Consider the following 19,917-nt stretch of genomic DNA (forward strand, 5'->3'; position numbering starts at 1 on the left):
ACCCTCGAAGGAACAACTCAAATCATTAAAAAAAAAAAATAATAATAATGTTTGGTCAGTGGGCTTCCTCTCATTTTCTGTCTTTAGGTAACAAAGAAAGATGAGAAATAGGCTTTGCGCCCCTGTTACTCACTAATTAAGGCCCTGAGCTTCACCTGTGCTGAGCTCATGAGAGAGGGGGATGGGTGTCCTGACTCACTGATGGACACGCACGGCCAACACACGCAGATAACTATGCGCACATTGTAATAATTCAATACTCAAAAAGGTCTTTCAGGTGCGAAAGGCAGAAAACATAATCTTGTGACAAACATTTGCATGTAATTGTAATGGACGCTGTAGGAGAGAGGAATAACGTCGTAGGAGAGACAACAAGTGAGTAACAAACACCGTAATATGTTTAGAACTACAAATGAACGCTGTTATTTGTTTTAAATTTTACATCATCAAGCGGGGATGATGGGATAAGTTGCTCTCACCGCCACTTTTACGAAATATTAGTAAATGGACTCTTCTATGTTTTTGTTTTGCAAATATTGCCTCAATTAAGCCGGCAGGGGGCGCCAAATCCTAATCTCGCCTAGTGCACCGAAATGACTAGAGCCGGTCCTGCTTTATACACGCGCACACACACACAGCAAACATTTTGAAGGAGCACTCCATAGACTTTACACTTATATTCGGTTTTAGTGGCCTTGCGGAGGATTACTCAGCATGTGGAAAGACATGTAGAGAGGATTTTGCAGCAGCGCTTTCATGCAGTTGTGATACAAAACGCTGATGTAAAGGAAGTGTGAAGGAAAAATAAATTGGACATAAAAGGACGATATTATCAAGATCTGTGGTATATTAATGGTATTTGATTTTTCACTGCAGACAGTGAGAGTCCATCTGCAGCTGTAAGTCTGTAGAAGGTGAGCTATACCATGGCAGGATTTCCTGTGGTTGTCGTATACCGTTAATGGTTTCTCTATGACGTCTGTAGTTTGTCTTAATGGGCCTTCTTAAAGGCATAAAAGGCGTTGCTAGTGGCGTCATCACTTGACAGCTCCTGCAGGCAGATGTGCAAACTGGTGAACCTGAAGGCGTTCACAGAAACCACAAATCCAGCCGGAGCTTGTGTTTTGCCCCGCCAGACATTTGCTCTTAAAGTTAATTCAGTTAAAAATCGGAACATCAGAAGTGTATTGCCATCAGATTCACCAAGTGAGCAAGAAGTATAAAATTGCACAAACGTTGAGCTTTAATAGCAGTAAAATGGATGCAAATCGGTAGAAACAGGAGTCAGGCAAAAATGCTGTTCTGATACTGGTCAGTAGAGGGCAGTGTCACACAAAATATAATCCTACTGGTTATATGTATAAGGTACACCCGAACAACTAGGAACATTTCTGTAAAATGAAATACTGCCATCACCACTAACATCATTTTTCTGTAAATCTGTTATATAAAAACTGTTTATTTGCAGGAACTTAATTTGTTTCCTAAATAGAGCAGCTAGTAAAATATTTTTTTCTTCATTAGTCACCCTGCTCCTGCTCAATTGTATTTGATCTTATTTTATCTGCCATGAAGAATAAAAACAAAAGAAAAAGGCAAAGTGAGTTATGTATTTTCTACAGGTTGATGCTCTTTTATTTTCAAGGTGCCATTTGTTTAGTATGATACACATTTTTACCTCGACAATTGACCTTCAAACCTTCTATTGCTCAGCTATTGTTACATGTTTAATACCACTAAATGTATTACCAGATATGCATTTCCGGCTTATAGACTATAGAGTAATTCCCCGTCAGACAAGTACAACGAGAATGTGGTTTCAATAAAAAAGTTTCATAAAGAAGTCGTCTGTTGAATACAAACTGTTTCTATTGACATCCATCTTGCTGCACTTGTCTGGTTTGTTTGGGGTTTTGCTGGGGTTGCACACAGACAGGAAGTGGTGTTTTCCATTTTTGAGCATCACACACTGAAACAGGAAGTTTTCACAGGCCAGCTGAGTCTTCTCACAGGCAAGCGGGTCCACTGCTCAGCCTGCATCGCGGAGGGAGAAGGTCTGCGAGCGATGGACGTCTACCAGGAGGCTGTGGAGTATCTGGAGTCGCAGCATTTAGCAGGTAAGGAACTCTGTGTTTGTGTGTGTTTCATTTGATTAAAATGTTTTTAAGAGTAGGAGCCAGATGCTTTATCATTAGGGAACAAAGGTGTACACTTCTAAGGCTGCAACACATTATTATTTTCAGTATTTATTGATCGGTTGTAAATGCGTTAAAATCCAGAATTACTCAAATTATAATGATACACTCAGAGAAAGGAAATGTCTGGCATTTTGACCTGACAAATGCACAAATGCAGATAAATGATCAATCAGTTACCAGAATTAGAATGATCAGATTAATGGGATCATCCAGTCGGCACACACAGTCTCTTCTCTTATTCCATCTCGCTGTACGCTGTAATGTCTGTGCGTGTCAGTTGAGGTGGAACTTGAGTCTGACGTCCTGGAGGAGGATGTGTTCCAGGAGGAGTCAGCGTCTGGCCTCTTCTCCCCCATCCAAACGGAGAACATGGACATCCCAGACACCCCTGTGAGTTCTCTCCTCCTTTTTCGTAGATCGGCGGCGTCTCTCTTTCGCCGCTTCCCGTATATTCCCATTTGTTTGTGCTTCAGACGCTCCGCAGCCCAGAGGACATGTTGGAGAGGAGGCTTGTGATGCTGAGAGGAATCCTGCAGAGCGAAGAGGTCTACCTGAGAGAGCTGGAGACCCTGCTGACGGTAACACACACACACACACACACACACACACACACACACACACACACACACACACACACACACACACACACACACACACACACACACACACACACACACACACGAGAACCAACAGTCTTGGTGTCTGTAGTGTAGCTGGTGTTCATACACTGGAAGGCAGAGGTGGCAGATGAGCTGAAACGTGTGATGCAGTGTGTGAAAACACTCTGACAGTGGAGAGGAACTGCTGAAGTCCTTTATTTGTTACATTGTCTGTAACATGTACTGGGTATCAAAGGTAAAAGTACTAATTGTGATGAATGATCCCTGTATTGTCTTTGATGATTAACATGCTTCAGATTAAAAACTAAAAGTGTAGAGGAGTTATGTGATGTTGTAATAATGGAATAGAAATGACAACATGAAGAGACTGAAATACTGTGCCCACAAAACAATAATTGCCACCGTAAATTCCACACTTCCCCCTTTGCTGTTGTCACCACAGTACACAGCAGTGTCCCAAGAGCATCCAGTGTGTGTGTGTGTGTTCATGTGTGGCATCTTGTTCCTCGTTTAACCACAAACTCTCCATCCCTCTGTTCCCCAACAGAACCTAATTTCCTCTCTGCCAGCGTCATAAACGCTCGGGCGCATTAACGAGCGAGCTTGGCGACACGTCCACCGTTCATTTCCTGTTTCATTTCGTGGTTCTACTTCTCACCTTGTGGCGTTGATGCTCGCTGTGACTGAATTTCACTGTGGCTGTGAGAAATGAGTCAGGAGCTTTGTCTTTGATATCACTCTTCCTCTCTGTGTTGGTGTTTCTGGCTCTAGGAGCTCCACACACGTTTGCTCCAGCACTTTACATTTCCCCCCGTTTCCTCCTCCAGCCCATGAAGGCTCTGCGGGCGTCAGCGGGGACGTCTCAGCCCGTCCTCTCCTGTCAGCAGGTCCACACGGTGTTCTACCAGGTGCCCGAGCTCAGAGAGGTGCACCGACGGTTCTACTCGGGCCTGAAGGAGCGTCTGGGTCCGGCCGAGCCCGAGGGAGAGACCAGGCACTCTGGGTTTGAGCTGCTGGTGGGGGATCTGTATCTGAAAATGGTCAGAGTCCGTTCATCTGTCAATCCACCATTTAATGACACTGGTTCATCTCTTCATCATCCTTACATTATGTAGTTCTCATGTTCATCATCCGTCTTCTGTAGGTGAGTCAGATCGGAGTGTACGGCGGTTTCATTTCAAACTACGAAGAAGCTGTGGAAGTTGTTCGCAGGTGCACACACTCGGACCCTCGCTTCCGAACACTGGCTGAGGTGACACACACACACACACACACACACACACACACCAGGATGCTATGATCACATTCTTGGTGTCATTTTTGCTTTTTCAGAGCATGATGTCCAACAATGGATCAGACAAAACCAAATACACCTTTGAAGGTGTGTGACGTGACGTGACGTTGTGAGTTTTCCATGATTGATTGTGTTGTTGTGGCGCGTGTTTGATTCCTGTCTTTGTCTCTGCAGGTCTGCTGTACAAACCTTTGGAAAGAGTAACCAGGACCACATTAGTGCTGCGTGTAAGGAGATCCTCATCTGTTTCTTCATTTTAAAGGAATCCTCCATGTTGAAGTGATCAGAACTTGATGATGTCGTGTCCGTGTTCCTGTAGGACCTCCTGACCTCCACGCCAGAGGAGCACAGCGACCACGCCGCCCTTACAGAAGTTCTACGGTTGTCCCGCGGCTTCCTCGCAGGGATCAACGAGAGTTCTCAGTGCAAGCGAGGAGTCACGCTCAGTCACGACGTGGTGAGGCTCTCTCTCTCTCTCTCTCTCTCTCTCTCTCTCTCTCTCTCTCTCTCTCTCTCTCTCTCTCTCTCTCTCACACACAAACATTCTTAAGCGTGCATAAGACAGTAGCTCACAGTGTGACCTCTCGTTTCAGAGGCGTCGGTTGATGCGTGATGGCTTTGTGGTGGAGGTATTTGAGGGCGAGCGTCACCTGCGTCACCTCTTCCTCTACACAGACCTCCTGCTGTGCACCAGGGTCAAGGCTGCAGCTAAAGGGTGAGGCGGGGGAAGCAGAGAGCACAGGGGGGTTATGGGTAATGTGGTTTCTATCCCCTTGTGGGGAGACTCAGAACCAGAATGACTGATGCTCATAAGTGTGTGTGTCTGTGTGTGTCTTCCCAGTAAGCAGGACCAGTACAGGTTCTGCTGGTATCTGCCTCTGGCCGGTCTCAAGCTGCGGTGGGGCACCGACCATGAACAAGCGGCGGACACACACCTCCGCATACACAGCATGAGATCCAAGTTATACCTCCTCCAACATCAGCTACGGGAACAAACGGTGTGTGTGTGTGTGTGTGTGTGTGAAAGACATACACAAAGAACTGAGTGAGTCCATTCAGTATGTAACGCACTGAGTAAAATGATTTGTGTGTGTGTGTGTGAAGAGAGGATCCAGGATCTTGGCAGCTCGTACCAGAAAGAAACTGGAGCAGATGGAGCTGCTGCTGCTCACACACTCGCCTGTCCACAGACTGGAGCTGCACAGCCCCAGTGGCAAAGTACATACATGCTCACACACACACACACTTCTGCATATTGTTCAGACTACAAACGACCACTAACTGATTGTTTGTGTGTGTGTGGTGTCAGAGTCGCTCTCTCTTCCTGTCCTCCCTGTGTGAACTGGACGAGTGGCGAGAGGCCGTGCACCGCCTCAGCACAGACAGTAAGTCCACAGCTGTCTGGCTTCCATGCAGAATGAAGTGTTTCAGCTTTCTGAGAGGCGTTTAGTCTGAGTAAACATGCAGGGAGAGAAATGAGTGCAAAGCTTCTTCCGTCTCTGAATGGGAGCTGAAGGGACCGATGGAGCTGCAGGTCCCGTCAGCTGATTGGTGCTTGTGTGTGCCGTGTGTTGTTTGTCAGACATAGAAACGGTTCCTCCAGATCTGCTCACCCTCACTAGTGCGTGTGTCAAGCTGAGGATGACCCAGCAGCCGCCGCTGCACATCACCACCGCTGCCGCCGCCCCTGCCCCCGCCGGCTCTGGTAGACAGCAGCACTTCCCCCTCACACTTTCACCTCACCACAGATTTGCATCCTTCATATAAAACGGCTCTGTCACCTCTGACCTGCTTCATGTCTTTACTTGGATTTCCGTCGTGTTCGGCGTGATCACATCTGTCTCTCTCTCTCTCTCTTGCCAGGGGAGGATGGCGAGAAGTCTTTGTGCGGAACGCTGACTGTAGCGATCCACTCAGCCCGCGGGCTGCAACAACCAGCGTGTACGTCCAACACACAACAGGTCCTCCGATCACAGGAAACAACTTCTCAGTGCCAAAACAAGATAAATCAAACTCGCCCTCTCTCCTCTCTCCTCTCTCTCTCTCTCTCTCTCCTCTCTTCTCTCTCTCAGGTGTGTATGTTTGTGCAGAAGTGGACGGCTTTGAGTTTTACGACCAACAGGCTCAGACGCACACGTCGGTCCAGAGCTTGAACCCACACTGGTATCAGGTTAGACTCCAGCTCTCTCCTGACAAACCGATCCACAGGTCCGTGTCTAGACACCGGGGCCGCGCTTCATCTCTCACAGGATTAGAGAGGCCAGACATCGCCGCCGCTTTAAACATGATCGCCGACTTAAAAATCCACACGGAATCCGACCGGTGAGCAGGATGTGACGGCTTAAGGCCAGACGTGACTTCACGCCATCTTCCTCCTCTCTGTCCTTCCCCAAACAGGAGCTGTGCTTCCAGGTGGACGGCGCTCGGACCCTGTGGTTGCTGTGCGTGGCCCAACCTGAGGGGCAGGACGACGCGGTCCTAGGGAAAGGTTCAGTGAAGGTATGAGGAAGATGCGAGGCTCAGGATTAGACCGGAATTCATGGGACAGTGATTGATTTTGTGATGCGTCTCATCAGTTAGATCCTCAAGCGCTGCACAAGCGATGGAGGAGGATGACGCTCCTGCTGGGCCAGGTGGAGGTGTCCCTGTCCCTGAAATACACTCCCCACCCGCTCCACCCACCCAGCCCCACTGCACAGCAGCAGCAGCCCGTCTTCTGTGTCCCCATAGAGACCGTAGCACAGTAAGTCCCCCCCCCGGCAACCACCAGGAGACGGAGACGCCACGTTTTATCGTAAAAAGCTGCAAACTGAAACCAACAGTTGCTCAGTGGAGTTTCCTTTCTCTGCATTTTTTTTATTGGTCAGTTGAGGAAGTGAAATCGTTTTGCTGGGTGTGTGTGTGTGTGTGTGTGATAAAGAGAAGCAGAAGTGTGGCATAAAACCATGCGTGAAAAGTGTGTGTATCCTCTGTCAGACAGGAGGGAGTGCTGGTCCCTCATGTGGTGCGATGCTGCGTGGAGGAGGTGGAGAGCAGAGGCATGGACGAGGTGGGCATCTACAGGATTTCGGGGGCAGCCAGCGACCTCGCCAACCTCAAGGCCGCGTTCAACAGCAGTAAGGGCAACGCGCTTTGTGCAGAAGCGGTTTGAAATTGCATGGAACAAAGTGAATCGGGGGGCCTAACACCTGTCTCTCCCCCGCCTCAGATCTCAGAGAAGCTGTCGGCAGGTTGCGAAGAGCCGAGGTGAACGTGGCGTCCGGCATCCTCAAGCTCTACTTCAGAGAGCTGCCAGAGCCGCTCATACCCACAGAGCTGTTCCAGAGCCTGGCCAGGTGCCTCGGTGCGTCTAGAGAGTGTGAAGCGGCTTCACAGGTGGATCATGTGATTATTATTTTTTGTTTTAATCAATCGTCTGTCCCCCTTATAGACATCCAGGACTTTGACTCCCGGCTGGTCTCCATGCTGTCCCTGCTGCAGTCCTGCCCTAATCTTAACCGTCAGACCTTCCTCTTCCTTATGCGTCACCTCCAACGGTCCGAGTCACACACACACTCAATCAATCAATCAGCCCAGGCGTAATTGAAGGGCCACTATAAATTTCACTTTGTCAATTTCTTATTTGCACCCAGAGTCTCCGAGAGGCAAAGCGTCAACAAGATGTCCCTGATTAACCTGGCGACAGTGTTTGGGCCGAGCCTATTGCGCCCTCCGGTGGCTAAACTGGGGCAATGCGGCCCCACAGTGGACATCTCCCAGGAGGTGGTGGTACAGGTGAGCGTGAATTCATATAGCCGGCAGTTAAAATGCTTAGAGAAATGAAATATAGGTGTGTGACGAATCAAAACTTAAGGTGTGTGTTTCTGTGTCCGTTTTTAGGTCCAAGCGGTCTTTTTCTACCTATGTTGCAACAACCTCCCTGCTGCCCAGATCTGTCAGCTGCGTGACACAGATGCTGAAGATGAGACCACCCACTTGTGAGACCACCAGCAGTGTCCTCACGGCCCACAGGAGCTCCAATGGGGTGTGTAGAACCTATATGGGAGGAGGATAGGGAGACAATAAATGTATTTATGCATGGCATGATGAGCCAGTGTGGCGGCGTTTGTAACTTTTCTAGAGACTCTATTAGTCTATTTTATCAGTTTAATTCGGGCGTATGAGATCATTTTATTTTGTAGGTGAAATTGAATGTAGTGGCTGGACACAGGAAGATTCTTATTCTAAGAGACTAATGTGCGGTTGAAATGTGGCCGAGGGGAAAAATCAGGGGCGCAGATGTTGTAAAAAGGTCAGGGGTCACCTCCCTGAGCCTGAAATCCAATCGGTTATGGTTCAGATCCAACTAGACAGAGTTCAGCATGAAGCGTACAAAGTCACACACACACACACACACACACACACACACACACACACACACACACACACACACACACACACACACACACACACACACACACACAGGGCCCGTGTTCGACCCATCCGCCACACAGATGGGAGTCTCCTTACCGCACCACCTGGGCAGGGTGGGCTAGTGTTTCCTCCAGACCTCCCCTCCCCCCCTCCGCCTTTTGATCGCTAATCCTGGAGTCCAGCTCTGCCAGCACCATAACTCTAAAATACTGGGACTGTGTGTGGAAGCCCGAGCAACGCTTCCAGGAGAAACGGTGGAATCACCCCTTCGCCCCGCGTGACATAAATCACCTGTCCCCTCTAACACGTTGGCTGTCAAAATAAGGTTCCGCTCGACGACTACAAAGACAAAATGCGGTTCCCATTGCAGACTACAAAGGGAGCGGAGCTGACGACGGACTGGTTTTTGTGAGCGGGGCAGACGTCCCGGACATTTGCGAGCAAAGATTTGGACGAGACGACCGGTGGACACCTGGAGGTGGTGGGAAAGGTTGTAGGAGAGTCAGGCTCTGTGACGGCTCTGGGTCCAGACTCGGCCTCAGAGCCACCGCATGTTCTCCAAATGTGAGTGGAAACCAAACGCAAGGAGATTTCCTCAAAGCATTTCAAACTGCGACCCTGAAGTGGAAAGAAGACAAATTTGTTTTGAGGGTTTCTCAAATTAAAAAACGGTGACCTCATCACCCAAACCCAACATTTAAAACAGATCATTACCAAATAGATTTTACGGGGAAAAAATGTAATCTGATGCTCTGAAATCAATTGATCAGTTTAATCAATTTAGAATTTAAAATTATAAATGTGAATTTATTTTTTAAACTTTAATGGCCAAAAAATGGATGAGTTCAAATGTTTACAGGCCTAAGATATTTCTTGGATACAAATTTGTAAATAATTAAACCTAAATTGAAACATTTGATAGATAGCAAAATATGTTAAAGACAATACCATCATTTGGCATCCATTTAATTTAAAAACATTTCTAGTGGTTACTGGAAAAATGTTTACATAACAGAAATGAATATAAATATGTATGAATGAAGCCTCAATCCTCAAAAGCAATTTGTTTTATATTTAACATTTTATTTCTAGTCCAAAAAATACTAATAATTAAATTGAGGATATCAGTTTAATTAGATATGAATTATCATTGATATTATAAAGTAAAATAGAATTTACAGAACATAGACCTTAACGTGTGTGTGTGTGTGTGTGTGTGTGTGTGTGTGTGTGTGTGTCATGGCGTAGCCGTGCCATGCTTGATTAGTCCTAATCTAGCTGGGAGTCGGGTTGCTGTGTCGGCGGCATGTCTGTATGGAAGGCATGCAGGCTGTGGATCACAGGGATTGACCCTCCCTCTCAGGTTAACAGAAGCGGTGTGTGTGTGTGTGTGTGTGTGTGTGTGTGTGTGTGTGTTTGTTTCACGTCCAAACAGTGAGAGAGTGCTGAACATGGACTCTTAGAATGAACGTTTGGTTGTGACAGCAGACTGAGTGAGATTGTGTTTAGGAAGAGAGCAAAGTGAAATTTTAAGTGTGTGTGTGAGAGAGGAAAAGGAGAAGATGGTGTGTTTGCAAGAGGTCTTGTTGAACTTTGCCTCTGGCTGTAGTGCAGGAGGAGTCACCTCTCGTAAAATGTACCCTCAGGTTGTAAACATAATACCACACACACACACACACACACGCAGTTCTGAGTCCCTTACCACCAAACAGAAGTCCTTCCTCCTCGCCATGACGTCCATTTCTGCTCAGTAAATATCCTTGGTTGTATGTGAACAAAGCCGAAGACAAAGTGGTCACTTTGCACCCGAACGCACCACGGCTTAAGTTGTCTGTTAGTGTCTGTGTAAGTGTGTGTGTTTGGGGAGTTTTAGGATCAAACCCACTGTCGACAGAGGCTATGCTGAGAAGACGGTCGGTGACAGGTGCTTCCTGGAGCAACACAGCAGGTGCACACACACGCACACACACACACACACACATACACATACACACATACACACACACACACACACACACACACACACACACACACACCCACTTTGCTTCCACGACATGATTGTGCATGTGCTGACACACACTCTGTTCCCTGCACCCCCACAGCCTTTGTGACACACACACTAGTTTGCATGCCTCTTCTCGTGTAGGCTGCATGTCTGACCTTCACCCTGACTACCACTGGGCTGTGTCCTGCCTGTTGTAATGAACTTAAGCAGGCTCGACTCAACGGGTTTTGGAATTTAGACATGTAGGCCGTAAACAGCTTTGTAATGTTGTTGTTGTTGCATACATGGCCGCCTGCTGCAGAGCCTATTGGCAGGAGCTTGTACTACATCTGGTAATCCCATCAACACAGTTCCTTCGCTGCTTTGGCCATGTTACAGCAAACACTTACACTCTTTCTGATAGTTTAATCTAAATCTAATTGTAATCGTAATGTTGCACAGTAACATTCTTAGTTGAATTTGAGCACTGATCACAACAGGAGGTGAAAGGATGGGGTTGGCTACAACTTGGAGAGGTTAGAATGGATTTGGGCATTTTTCTACCACGAGGTGGCAGGAGAACTCTGAAGCAGTCTGTTATCTGAGACTATACTGATTTTAAAAGTGATAAAATGGAATATATGCTTCAGACTGATTTGGATTTGGCCCTCATAGGTGCAGAAATACAAGATAATGTCCACACGTCTCCTCCTGTAGGCTCAGTCCCACTGGGAAGTTGTCACTCAGCGGGTCTATTTTTCTCTTTTTATTTTCTATCACAGGATCTAGTGCGGTGCCACAGCCAATCGCCGACACACAGAACACCAAAACAACACCGCTCCTCAACAAATGGGAGCCGCTCCATCTGTCTCGCCGTCCGCCCTCGTACCCCCTTCACCTCCCCAGGGCCATGACGCCATACATCCCAAATGGAAACCAAAGTCAGGACGGTAGGACGGACCAGCGCTTTTTAGATCCTTATCTGGGCTCCGACCTGTCCGTCTCAGGATTCCTGCACGGTTAGAAAATGTGTCTGAGGTTAGTTTAGTCTCTGTGTCAGCTGTCCAGCGAGGGAGCAGATCACTGATAGTGTCGGTTTCTCCAAATATTGTACGCAAAGGTCTCAAAATCTCAGGAGGATGTGAGCGAGGCAGCAGAACAAAGTGGAAGCATTGGAAAACTGAAGAATTTTACTCAAATATTGGTACACAAAATTCCCAATTCATCGGTTATAATGATCAGATTGTCTGTTTGTTTACATAATAGGATTCCAAAGTATGTGAAGTGAAAACACGTGGAAAACTGATTACCGATTATAAAACAATTGATCGTTTATAAGCTTGAGTGAGTTCAGAATTGTATATCGATCACTTGATGCAAAATTTCAATCTGGTTACAGTGTTTAGGAAAAATAAGTTTATTGAAAAATCGGTGTCATTATCCATGAAAATGTACTGAGAATAAGATAATTAATAATGATAGTAAAAGTGAGTCTTTGTGCTGCTTAATATTTGTAGACATTTGCAGAATAAATAGAAAAAGGCCTTTAATGTAACACGGCCGCTCCTCCTCATACGACTGTGAGGTTATTTACATTTACACAAACCAGGTAAGCATAAATAGGATTCAAACAAGTTTAATAGAAAATCTTCTGTAAGACCAAATCACTAACAATGTATTCAGTCAGAGCCCCGCCAAAACTTAAGATTTGTTAGTAGAAAATATTCATAGTCTTATTATGTTGCTAAGGAACACTTTACATTTACAGCACCGGTGCGTTTCTTCACATTAGATGAATATCAGTGTGTGTGTGTGTTCCTTGGCTGTGTGTCGACTTTGACTGAAGCAGCAAACTTGTCCTCCTTGTTCTTCTCTTTCTCGCAGAACGTCCAGAAAGGCTGAGGGTCAAAGCCGAACTCTACTCGATTGTTTTTGTTTCCAGTGGGCTCAGAAAGGATTCTGGGTCGAACAAACCAGAGTGGTTGCCGTGGTTGTCGTCGACGGGTTGGGCTCAGGCTGAGGAGAGGAGTGTGTGTTTGGCCCGTCAGGCTCAGTGTCTTTCTCAGTCAGTAGATGAGGAGGTATGTACCCTGCCTGGGACTTAGTGTGCCCCCCGTGCTGGTGATGTTTGTTTGTGGATTTCAGAGGACAGCGGCCCCTCTTGTCCTGCCCCCGGAAGCCCCGGAGTTTGGGATCCCAGTGTTCCCGCCACTGCAGAGCCAGAGTGGAGCGGTCAGCCACCAGCCGGCTCTCCTCCGGACCCCAGTCCCGCTCCCCGTCCTCTGCGCCGATCAGAAGGAAGGTCCGGCCCACGTGGAGGGCGGGGCAGCCGCACCCCAGGTCTCGGTCTGGGACCCACAGGGATTGAGGGCCCCTGCGGAGGCGGGAGTTGGACCCCGTGCGGAAGACGGTTTGTACTGCGATGGAGAACTGCCACCAGGGACCGGAGCGCTCCATCCCCCTCACCTGCACCTTCAGCACTGAGAGGTAGAGGACACACCTTCACCTACTGAACCTCTACTACACTCTGTTTGGCTTTCATGCTCCATCTCACACTTGTCTCTCTAGGTATCGCTTCATCTCTTGTTTTCTAACTCTCTAGCTAAACTCTCAAGGTTGCTCTCTCCCTTGGCCTCGCTCTTGCTTGCTCTGTCTCTTGCCTGCTCTAGGTCTAGCGCTTCCTTGCTCTCCTTGGCTCTCTCCCTAGGTCTCGGTCTAGCTCTTGCCAACTAGGTCTCGGTCTAGCTCTCTCCAACTCTAGCTTGCCCTCATTGACTACATCTGTCTGTCTCTTGGTTGCTCTCAATAGCTCTCTCTTACCTGCTCTGTCTCACTGACTAGGTCTCACTCTCACTTGCTCTCTAAGCTGTAGCAGTAGTAATGCCAGTTAAAAAAGTTTTTTGGCACGGTAATGGATGAAAAAATAGACACTAACCGTAGTCCTTCAGACAATAGGTCTCCAAATTCATCCTGACTTTAACTTCAGAGGGCTGGCAGTATGAAACACACTCCTCCGCTGAGAGAGAGAGAGAGAGAGAGGTGCATCAAATGAGAGGCTCTTATTTCATAGCGAGCATATCAGCACATGTCTTTGCCCCTAATTACAATATGGCTGCTTCTATTTGTCATCACAGTATCCTGTAACTAACAGATGACCCCCGGCCGACTGCAGCAGGTGGGACATTCCTCAAGCTGCCACTAGGAGGGAGTGGTTAGCTACAGAGCAGGAGCCTCCACAACACTGAGACCACTCTGGTTTAAGCTTTTACCGTCATTGTACAAAAAACACAACAGTGAGTCTTGACAACGCAATGTCGTTGCTTGGCTTCCGGCATAATTATCGACATGTCGACTAATAAGCTGAATAAAGACTGGTGACGTTTCATTAAATTATTTACTGCAAACTCTCCACCACAACACACCTGCAGGTCATCCTCTCCTCTCCATTTTCATCAAACTAAATTGACTGTACTTCTGGTATCACACGTGTATTTACATGTAAGGTTCAAAGAAAATCTAGATTCATTTAGATGAAACACTCACCGATGCTGTACTGAGGCTGGAACACTGGGGTCGGTGCCACCTCTTGAATTCCTGCACACAAAAACACAACAGGTGAGAGGGACACACACACACACACAGAGAGAGCAGCTTGTGTGTCCACCTGCAGAGGCTGACAGGTTGTTGCAGACCGTGTGTGTGTTTAATGTAAGGTATGCCTATACAGGAGATAAGCAAGTGTCAAAAGCCTGTGTGTGTGGTCCTTTTATGGGGTAGAAAAACACTCTTGCACTTACTTGAACATCCACACACACACACACACACACACTCAGTAATTTAGTAAGGCCGGGCCGTCTGGTCCTGTTAGTGTAGTTTTGTCTCAACATAAAACAGAGGCTGATAAATGTTACAGTGGAAGATGAACAACTTGTTTGCCTCTACGTCCATTACACAGGACTCTCGTAAATGTCTGCGTGTGTGTGTGTGTGTGTGTCTGAGCAGCCATATATTCTCAAGCTCACACTTTGCGCTGTCCCTGTCCTGTCTATTCTGACACAACTGGGCCAGTGACACCCTACACCCACCCTGCTGACTGAACCCCCCCTAGAAGACAAGAAGGTGGTGTGTGTGTGTGTGTGTGTACGGGTCAAAGTGAAGCTTTATCTTAGACACTGTACTCTGTTTTAATAACTTACAATAATCAATTTCCTAATAATGTTATTTTGCTTATTTTAAGAATCAGACCAGCCTTAAGAACTCATAAATGTTTTGGTCCTGAATTTAAAATAAAAAAGAACAGAATCAAGAAAATGACACAATGTAATTTATAGTAATTTTTCAAGTCCCTCTGATTTGAATTATTGTTATTGATAAACAGCTAACAAAATATTCTTTCGCTCATGTCTAGTCAGGGATTCTTTTGTTTCTGGTTGTGTTCATAGGGGTCAGAGGTCAGGCTCAGCTACAGGGCAGCAGCCCAGCTGGCAGAGACGTTCAGACGCTTTGGCCGAGCTGTTGAACTTCCTGTGTGGCTCAAGGTGCGGCTGAAAGGTTCGGTGGTGCGTTTTAAGTTTAGCCTGGCTGCCACATGCTTTAGGCCTGTCGGACAAGAGGAGCGTACAGAGGGGGGGGAGCTATTCATAGCCGGAGATGATCTGGCAGTAAAAACAAACAAGGTTTTCTTTCACTCACTCCTTTCACTGGGAGAGTTATGAGTCTGGGCTTTGTGGTGGCGTTGGGGGGGCGGGGGGTCTCTGAGCCGCGCAACAGGTGTGAAACCCGCCACCGCTAGCCTCCCTCCGTCACCTGATTGAGGCTTACACGGTGTCAGTGCCTCCGTAGTTGTCGGCACTCCCGTGATTAGTCGTGGGAGTGCACGTGGATTAGCACTCGCGGCAGCTCGCTGAGGTTTTTGGCGCAGGACCGACGAACAGAGATATGAGCAGCAAAATGACCCGATCTGATGGGGATCCCAGATCAGATCATAATAATGCTCCAATGGAAACGTGTCTAGGGGTGATGAGACGGGGAGCTGTGTGTTTGATATTGAAATCTTATTTGAACAAAGGTTAGGGTGCTTTATAAGAAGATTACGTCATTTAGGTCAGGAGCAGATGAGGCTAAAGGAGAAATCCAAGATGTCATGACTCTCACAACTCTAAACAGTTTCCCTCAAAGCTATAATAAAGGGTTACACTCCGAGGTCACGACACTAATGTAACGTCGTGGTTTTCCCAAATGATGGATCCATATTCCCGTTGCACTCACGTATGCAGGGCCTCAGAGGAGACTTCCCCTGTTTGTAGCCTGGAGCGCAGCGGTTGCACCTGAGGCCCGTCACCCCGTCTCGACACAAACACTGGCCCGTCGTCTGGTTGCACCAGCGGCCCACCGCTCCCAGAGGGTGGCACTGACACGCTGGGAGAGAGGAGAACACACACACACACACACATATCAGGCTTTTGTTCTGGTGTTCTGGTTGTAAGGAGTAAACTAACACAAGCTAGAGAACATGTTTAAAGGTGTCATATAGGCCGGGTGGGTGATCCTGGAGTGAGGAGACCGTCCATCACCAGCAGATTCCAGTGTTGAGCCTGCGTGGCAACATAAATCTTCAAAAGGGTGCCCTTGAGCAAGGCAGTGGATCCCTGCTGACCCCTGGGGAGCTGTTTCCTATTTGACCCTGTGTGACCTCAATGTGGGGCTAACAAAGACACTGATGGCAGCGACATAATACCACAACATGGCAGGAAGGAGATGAAATGGAGGACAAACCAATAATCGGACTCAAACTACAGCAGGGGAGGAAGGAGGGGCGATTCTGCTATTTGATGATGTATAATGATTACTAGAGGAGAGATCCTGTTTTGGGTTGCTGAGCTTCATATTTATTTAAGATACACGGCGAGACGACAGAAGAGAGGAAGCCGCACTTCAGCTGCTCTGCTCACACTCCGCTCAGACGTTTAAACAAATCCTTACAAGTCCAAATAACACGACAGACCAAAATGAGTAATTACGCCCCCACAGGCCTCTGAGGTGTAAATCAGTGAAATAGCAGCGTCGGTAAATTAAGGCTGAGACGGACGACGGAGGCAGAACGTGTAAAACTGAACTATGGGCTCAGGGAACAGGGTGGAAGACTTTCACAATAAAATCAGGTAACTTCAAAATGGTTTCGGATGGTTTTCTTTTGTAGTTTCCATATTCTGACAAAGCTGCAGGTTTGGCTGAATAGTTTGTTCTGAATAACAGAGGAACTATGCACTTACTTTATTTGATCTATCTATGCATTCTCCTTTATTTTGAAAGTGCTCTAAGTGGCTATAACATTACAATAGTGACAATATCACAAACCTAACGTCATAGATTTGTGTTTTTATTTTGTAAATATGGCCAATATATATATTTTATAATTGAAATTCTCTGCTTTTAGTTTGAAGGACATAAGCCAGAATCTATAATTGACATTTTTCTGGCAATACTTAATTTCTCCTCATTTCTTGTCCGTGCACGTGTCCATTAACAGAGGATATATTAGGCCCCTGGTCAGGCTCTCAGGCACGCCACAGTCACTTAGAACATGTGACCTGTCAAAGGTCAGAGGTCACGGCAGCCAGCCAGCCGGTGGTAATGACGGGGATACAGGTGGCAGCACAGCGGGGTGTGTTTGTGTGGAGGAATATCTGTCCGCTCTCGCAATATAACCACCCCATAAACACAGAGAGAGAGAGAGAGAGAGAGCGAGAGATCACTTATTACACACACACACACACACACACACACAGTATTTACTGACGTTGGCAGGCCTTGCGGTGGTTGCCGGCCTTGCTGTGGTCTCGTGTGTATCCGTTCTGGCAGTACTGGCAGTGGCGCCCGGCCGTGTGGTGCCGACACTTCTGACACACTCCGCCGCTGCGCCGGCCCGACTGCTGGAACACCTCCATGCTGAAGCGACACTTGTTTGAGTGGCCGTTACACTCGCACGCTGAGGGGAAACAGAGGAGAGAGTGATGCGTTTGTGTGCGGTGTGTGTGTGTGTGTGTTTGTGTGTGTGTTCCGGCGGTACCCACCTACACAGGGGTTTGGATGCGAGGGTGTAGCTCGATGCCACGGCCTGTCGAAGTAAAAATCCGCACACACGTCACAATCTGGGCCCGCTGTGTGATGCTCGCACACGCACGCCGCCCGGCCCGCGTCGTCACGGCGACACCTGGAGGCGTGTCCGTTACACTTGCACCTGCCTCCGACCTGTAGGTCAGACAGGGCGAGAAGGGTCCGGACATTGGCGACAGAATGAGAGGGCGGGGCCGCCTGCAGGTTCCTGGAGCTTTGTTTGTTCTTATGATTATTGTTCCTCCTCTTCCTCAGTTCCCGGCCCTTATTATTCCTGCTCTGCCCCGAGACTGTCCAATTACAGCCTCCGTTGGGGCAAGGCAGCCACTGATTGCTCTCTTTCTTGCGGCCCCGCCCTCTGCCCTTACCCCCTCTCTTTGAAGAGGTCAGTATATCCAGACTGGAGTTGTCCCCAAGTTCCTTGCTGGTCACATTGTGTCCATCTTCCTCATGACCCGCCCCTTTATAAAGACCCTTCCTCCTCGCTGCACCTTTGTTTTTTACCCGAGTCTCTGTGTTCTTTGTTTCTGTCTCGAAAAATGCCAGTGTATTCTCTGTGTCCGTCCTGTCCACCTGATCGGCTCCTGCGTCGTCACGCCAACCTCCTCCGTCCATCCTGCCCACCTTGGCGTCTTTGGACACACGATGGAAAACCACGCGGATGTCTGTGGCCGTCACCCAATCCTGGAGGGTGGGACTGTAGTCGAAGTCGGGAGAGGAGGGTCGTCCGTCTAGGGTGGAGAACGCCAGCACCATGCCGCCCCGCTGCCTCTGCAGGGGTCGGGGGTCGGTGCAGAGGGGCTCCGTCTCCTGGTGTCTGGTCTGGGCCACCGTCCGGGAGGGCAGGGCGAAGTTTCCCGGGCAGTCGCTGGAATAGTGCTGCATCGGCCTCCAGGTGCGCCCGAAATCCATGGACTTCAGGATGGAGATGGAAATGGGATCCGAGGGCTCCCCCTGGTGGCAGAACTGCAAACTTATATAGGTGATCTCAAAGCGCCGGCCCAGGGGAAGGGTGAGGACCCACTCGCCGGCGTCGCCTCCCCCGCCCTGAGCCATCCAGCAGGTGAGGTTGTGGGGATTGTGGAGGTCCGTCAAGTTGGTGATGTTGCCGTCATAGTCGGGCCCTCGGAGAGAGTGGCGAGCGCTGAGTGGGACCCCGTAGGCGGCGTTGATGAACTCCGACAGGCAGTGGCGCGGGCGGCCGTCCAGGTGGTAGCAGGGGTCGTGCGGCGACGTCCAGCTCAGGGGGGAGTGGGAGAGGGGAGACGGGGAGGCGAGGGGGAGGCGGAAGAGGAGGAGGAGGAGGAGCAGAGGGAAGAGAGAGGTAGAGGGGGGAGGGGAGGAGGGCAGGAACATCATGTCATCCAGCCTGTGGAGGGAGAAGATGATGTGAAGGGTAAACTACAGCAGTGAGACGATAAATCACATTTATACGGATCGTATTTCAAGCCAAAAAGAGGGAATCTAAGTTAGACCACCTGTGCCTTTATTAAAAACACACCATACCAGCTTACTGCCTCGCTCCAGCTGAGCCTTCTACGCTTTGGGAGGACAAGAGTAAAGATTCCATCCCATAAAAATGTAATCTCCCTTCGCCGCGCCGCTGGCCGCCACCGGTTGGAGCCCGCGACCTTGGCAGCCTTTAAGAACATATTTATCTTAAAACTACTTCGGCCTGGAAAGGGGGGGGAAGACGAGTGTGGATGAAGAGCGAAGCAGGAACCCAGCGGGTCTGTCGGGGAATGACGAAAAACATGCCCAACAGCTGGGGCTCAACCCAGAGCTGGCCCGCATCCATCACATTTACGGTCCTGATTTTCCAAATCACTTTACCGTCGGCTGGTGCGTATATATGCGAGCGACGGCCGTGAAGCATCATAAAGCAGGAAGACGGGGAAAAATAGAAAAAAAAGAAGAAGGGTGAAGGAAAGGAGGGAAGGAGAAGGGCAGGAGATTAGAGCTGAGGAGAGGAAGGAAGATTTATAGTTAGAAATGTGTGTTCGGCTTGAGCCCCTACCCGGACACTTCCGTGGTCAAGACAAATACCGACTTGTGTAGGTCTGCGTTAGGAACAAATCCCTTACCGTCTCGTACAACTGGTCATAGGCGTAATTTATTATTCTGTCAACATTTGATACCCGAAATCCGAGTGCATTTCTGCGCGTGGACGAAATGGACAACGCATCTACTTTACCGCCCAAAAGCACCCCGCTAATTCACTTTTCAGTCGCTCCCTTCTGAAGAGGATCGTCATCAATAATGTCCTTGCCAACTTTCCCTCTGCTCTTCCCT

The 19,917-nt window shown here is 48.4% G+C and overlaps 2 protein-coding genes across 5 annotated transcripts; one reads left to right on the forward strand and one right to left on the reverse strand.

Moving 5' to 3' along the window:
* Positions 1 to 1,958: 1,958 nt before the first annotated feature.
* On the forward strand, positions 1,959 to 13,775 carry LOC143009291 (breakpoint cluster region protein). 4 transcript variants are annotated; one of them, XM_076161376.1, is made up of 26 exons: positions 1,959 to 2,117; positions 2,476 to 2,588; positions 2,672 to 2,776; positions 3,646 to 3,858; positions 3,963 to 4,070; positions 4,151 to 4,199; positions 4,287 to 4,339; positions 4,432 to 4,569; positions 4,706 to 4,827; positions 4,954 to 5,110; positions 5,217 to 5,330; positions 5,422 to 5,497; positions 5,695 to 5,817; positions 5,976 to 6,053; positions 6,185 to 6,282; positions 6,510 to 6,611; positions 6,689 to 6,855; positions 7,089 to 7,228; positions 7,321 to 7,455; positions 7,543 to 7,648; positions 7,745 to 7,886; positions 7,992 to 8,136; positions 8,896 to 10,473; positions 11,292 to 11,459; positions 12,394 to 12,996; positions 13,644 to 13,775. In XM_076161376.1, the coding sequence occupies exons 1-22, from the start codon at positions 2,066 to 2,068 to the stop codon at positions 8,091 to 8,093; spliced, it is 2,493 nt and encodes an 830-aa protein (XP_076017491.1). In that variant the 5' UTR covers positions 1,959 to 2,065; the 3' UTR covers positions 8,094 to 8,136; positions 8,896 to 10,473; positions 11,292 to 11,459; positions 12,394 to 12,996; positions 13,644 to 13,775. The 4 variants fall into 4 exon arrangements, with proteins under 4 accessions (XP_076017491.1, XP_076017516.1, XP_076017500.1 ...); XM_076161401.1 differs by having other exon boundaries at positions 10,399 to 10,473; XM_076161385.1 differs by having other exon boundaries at positions 1,960 to 2,117; positions 7,992 to 9,089; positions 10,393 to 10,473.
* Positions 12,457 to 18,984, reverse strand: ntn5 (netrin 5). Its single transcript, XM_076159487.1, has 6 exons — positions 17,583 to 18,984; positions 17,309 to 17,497; positions 15,778 to 15,927; positions 14,053 to 14,103; positions 13,445 to 13,525; positions 12,457 to 12,989 (listed from the first exon to the last, which is right to left on the reverse strand). The coding sequence occupies exons 1-6, from the start codon at positions 18,982 to 18,984 to the stop codon at positions 12,457 to 12,459; spliced, it is 2,406 nt and encodes an 801-aa protein (XP_076015602.1).
* Between the last annotated feature and the right edge of the window lie 933 nt (positions 18,985 to 19,917).

Source organism: Genypterus blacodes, unplaced genomic scaffold, assembly GCF_046128005.1.
Source record: "Genypterus blacodes isolate CSIRO-AG114 ecotype Tasmania unplaced genomic scaffold, CSIRO-AGI_Gbla_v1 ptg000011l_1, whole genome shotgun sequence".
NCBI lineage: Eukaryota > Metazoa > Chordata > Actinopteri > Ophidiiformes > Ophidiidae > Genypterus > Genypterus blacodes.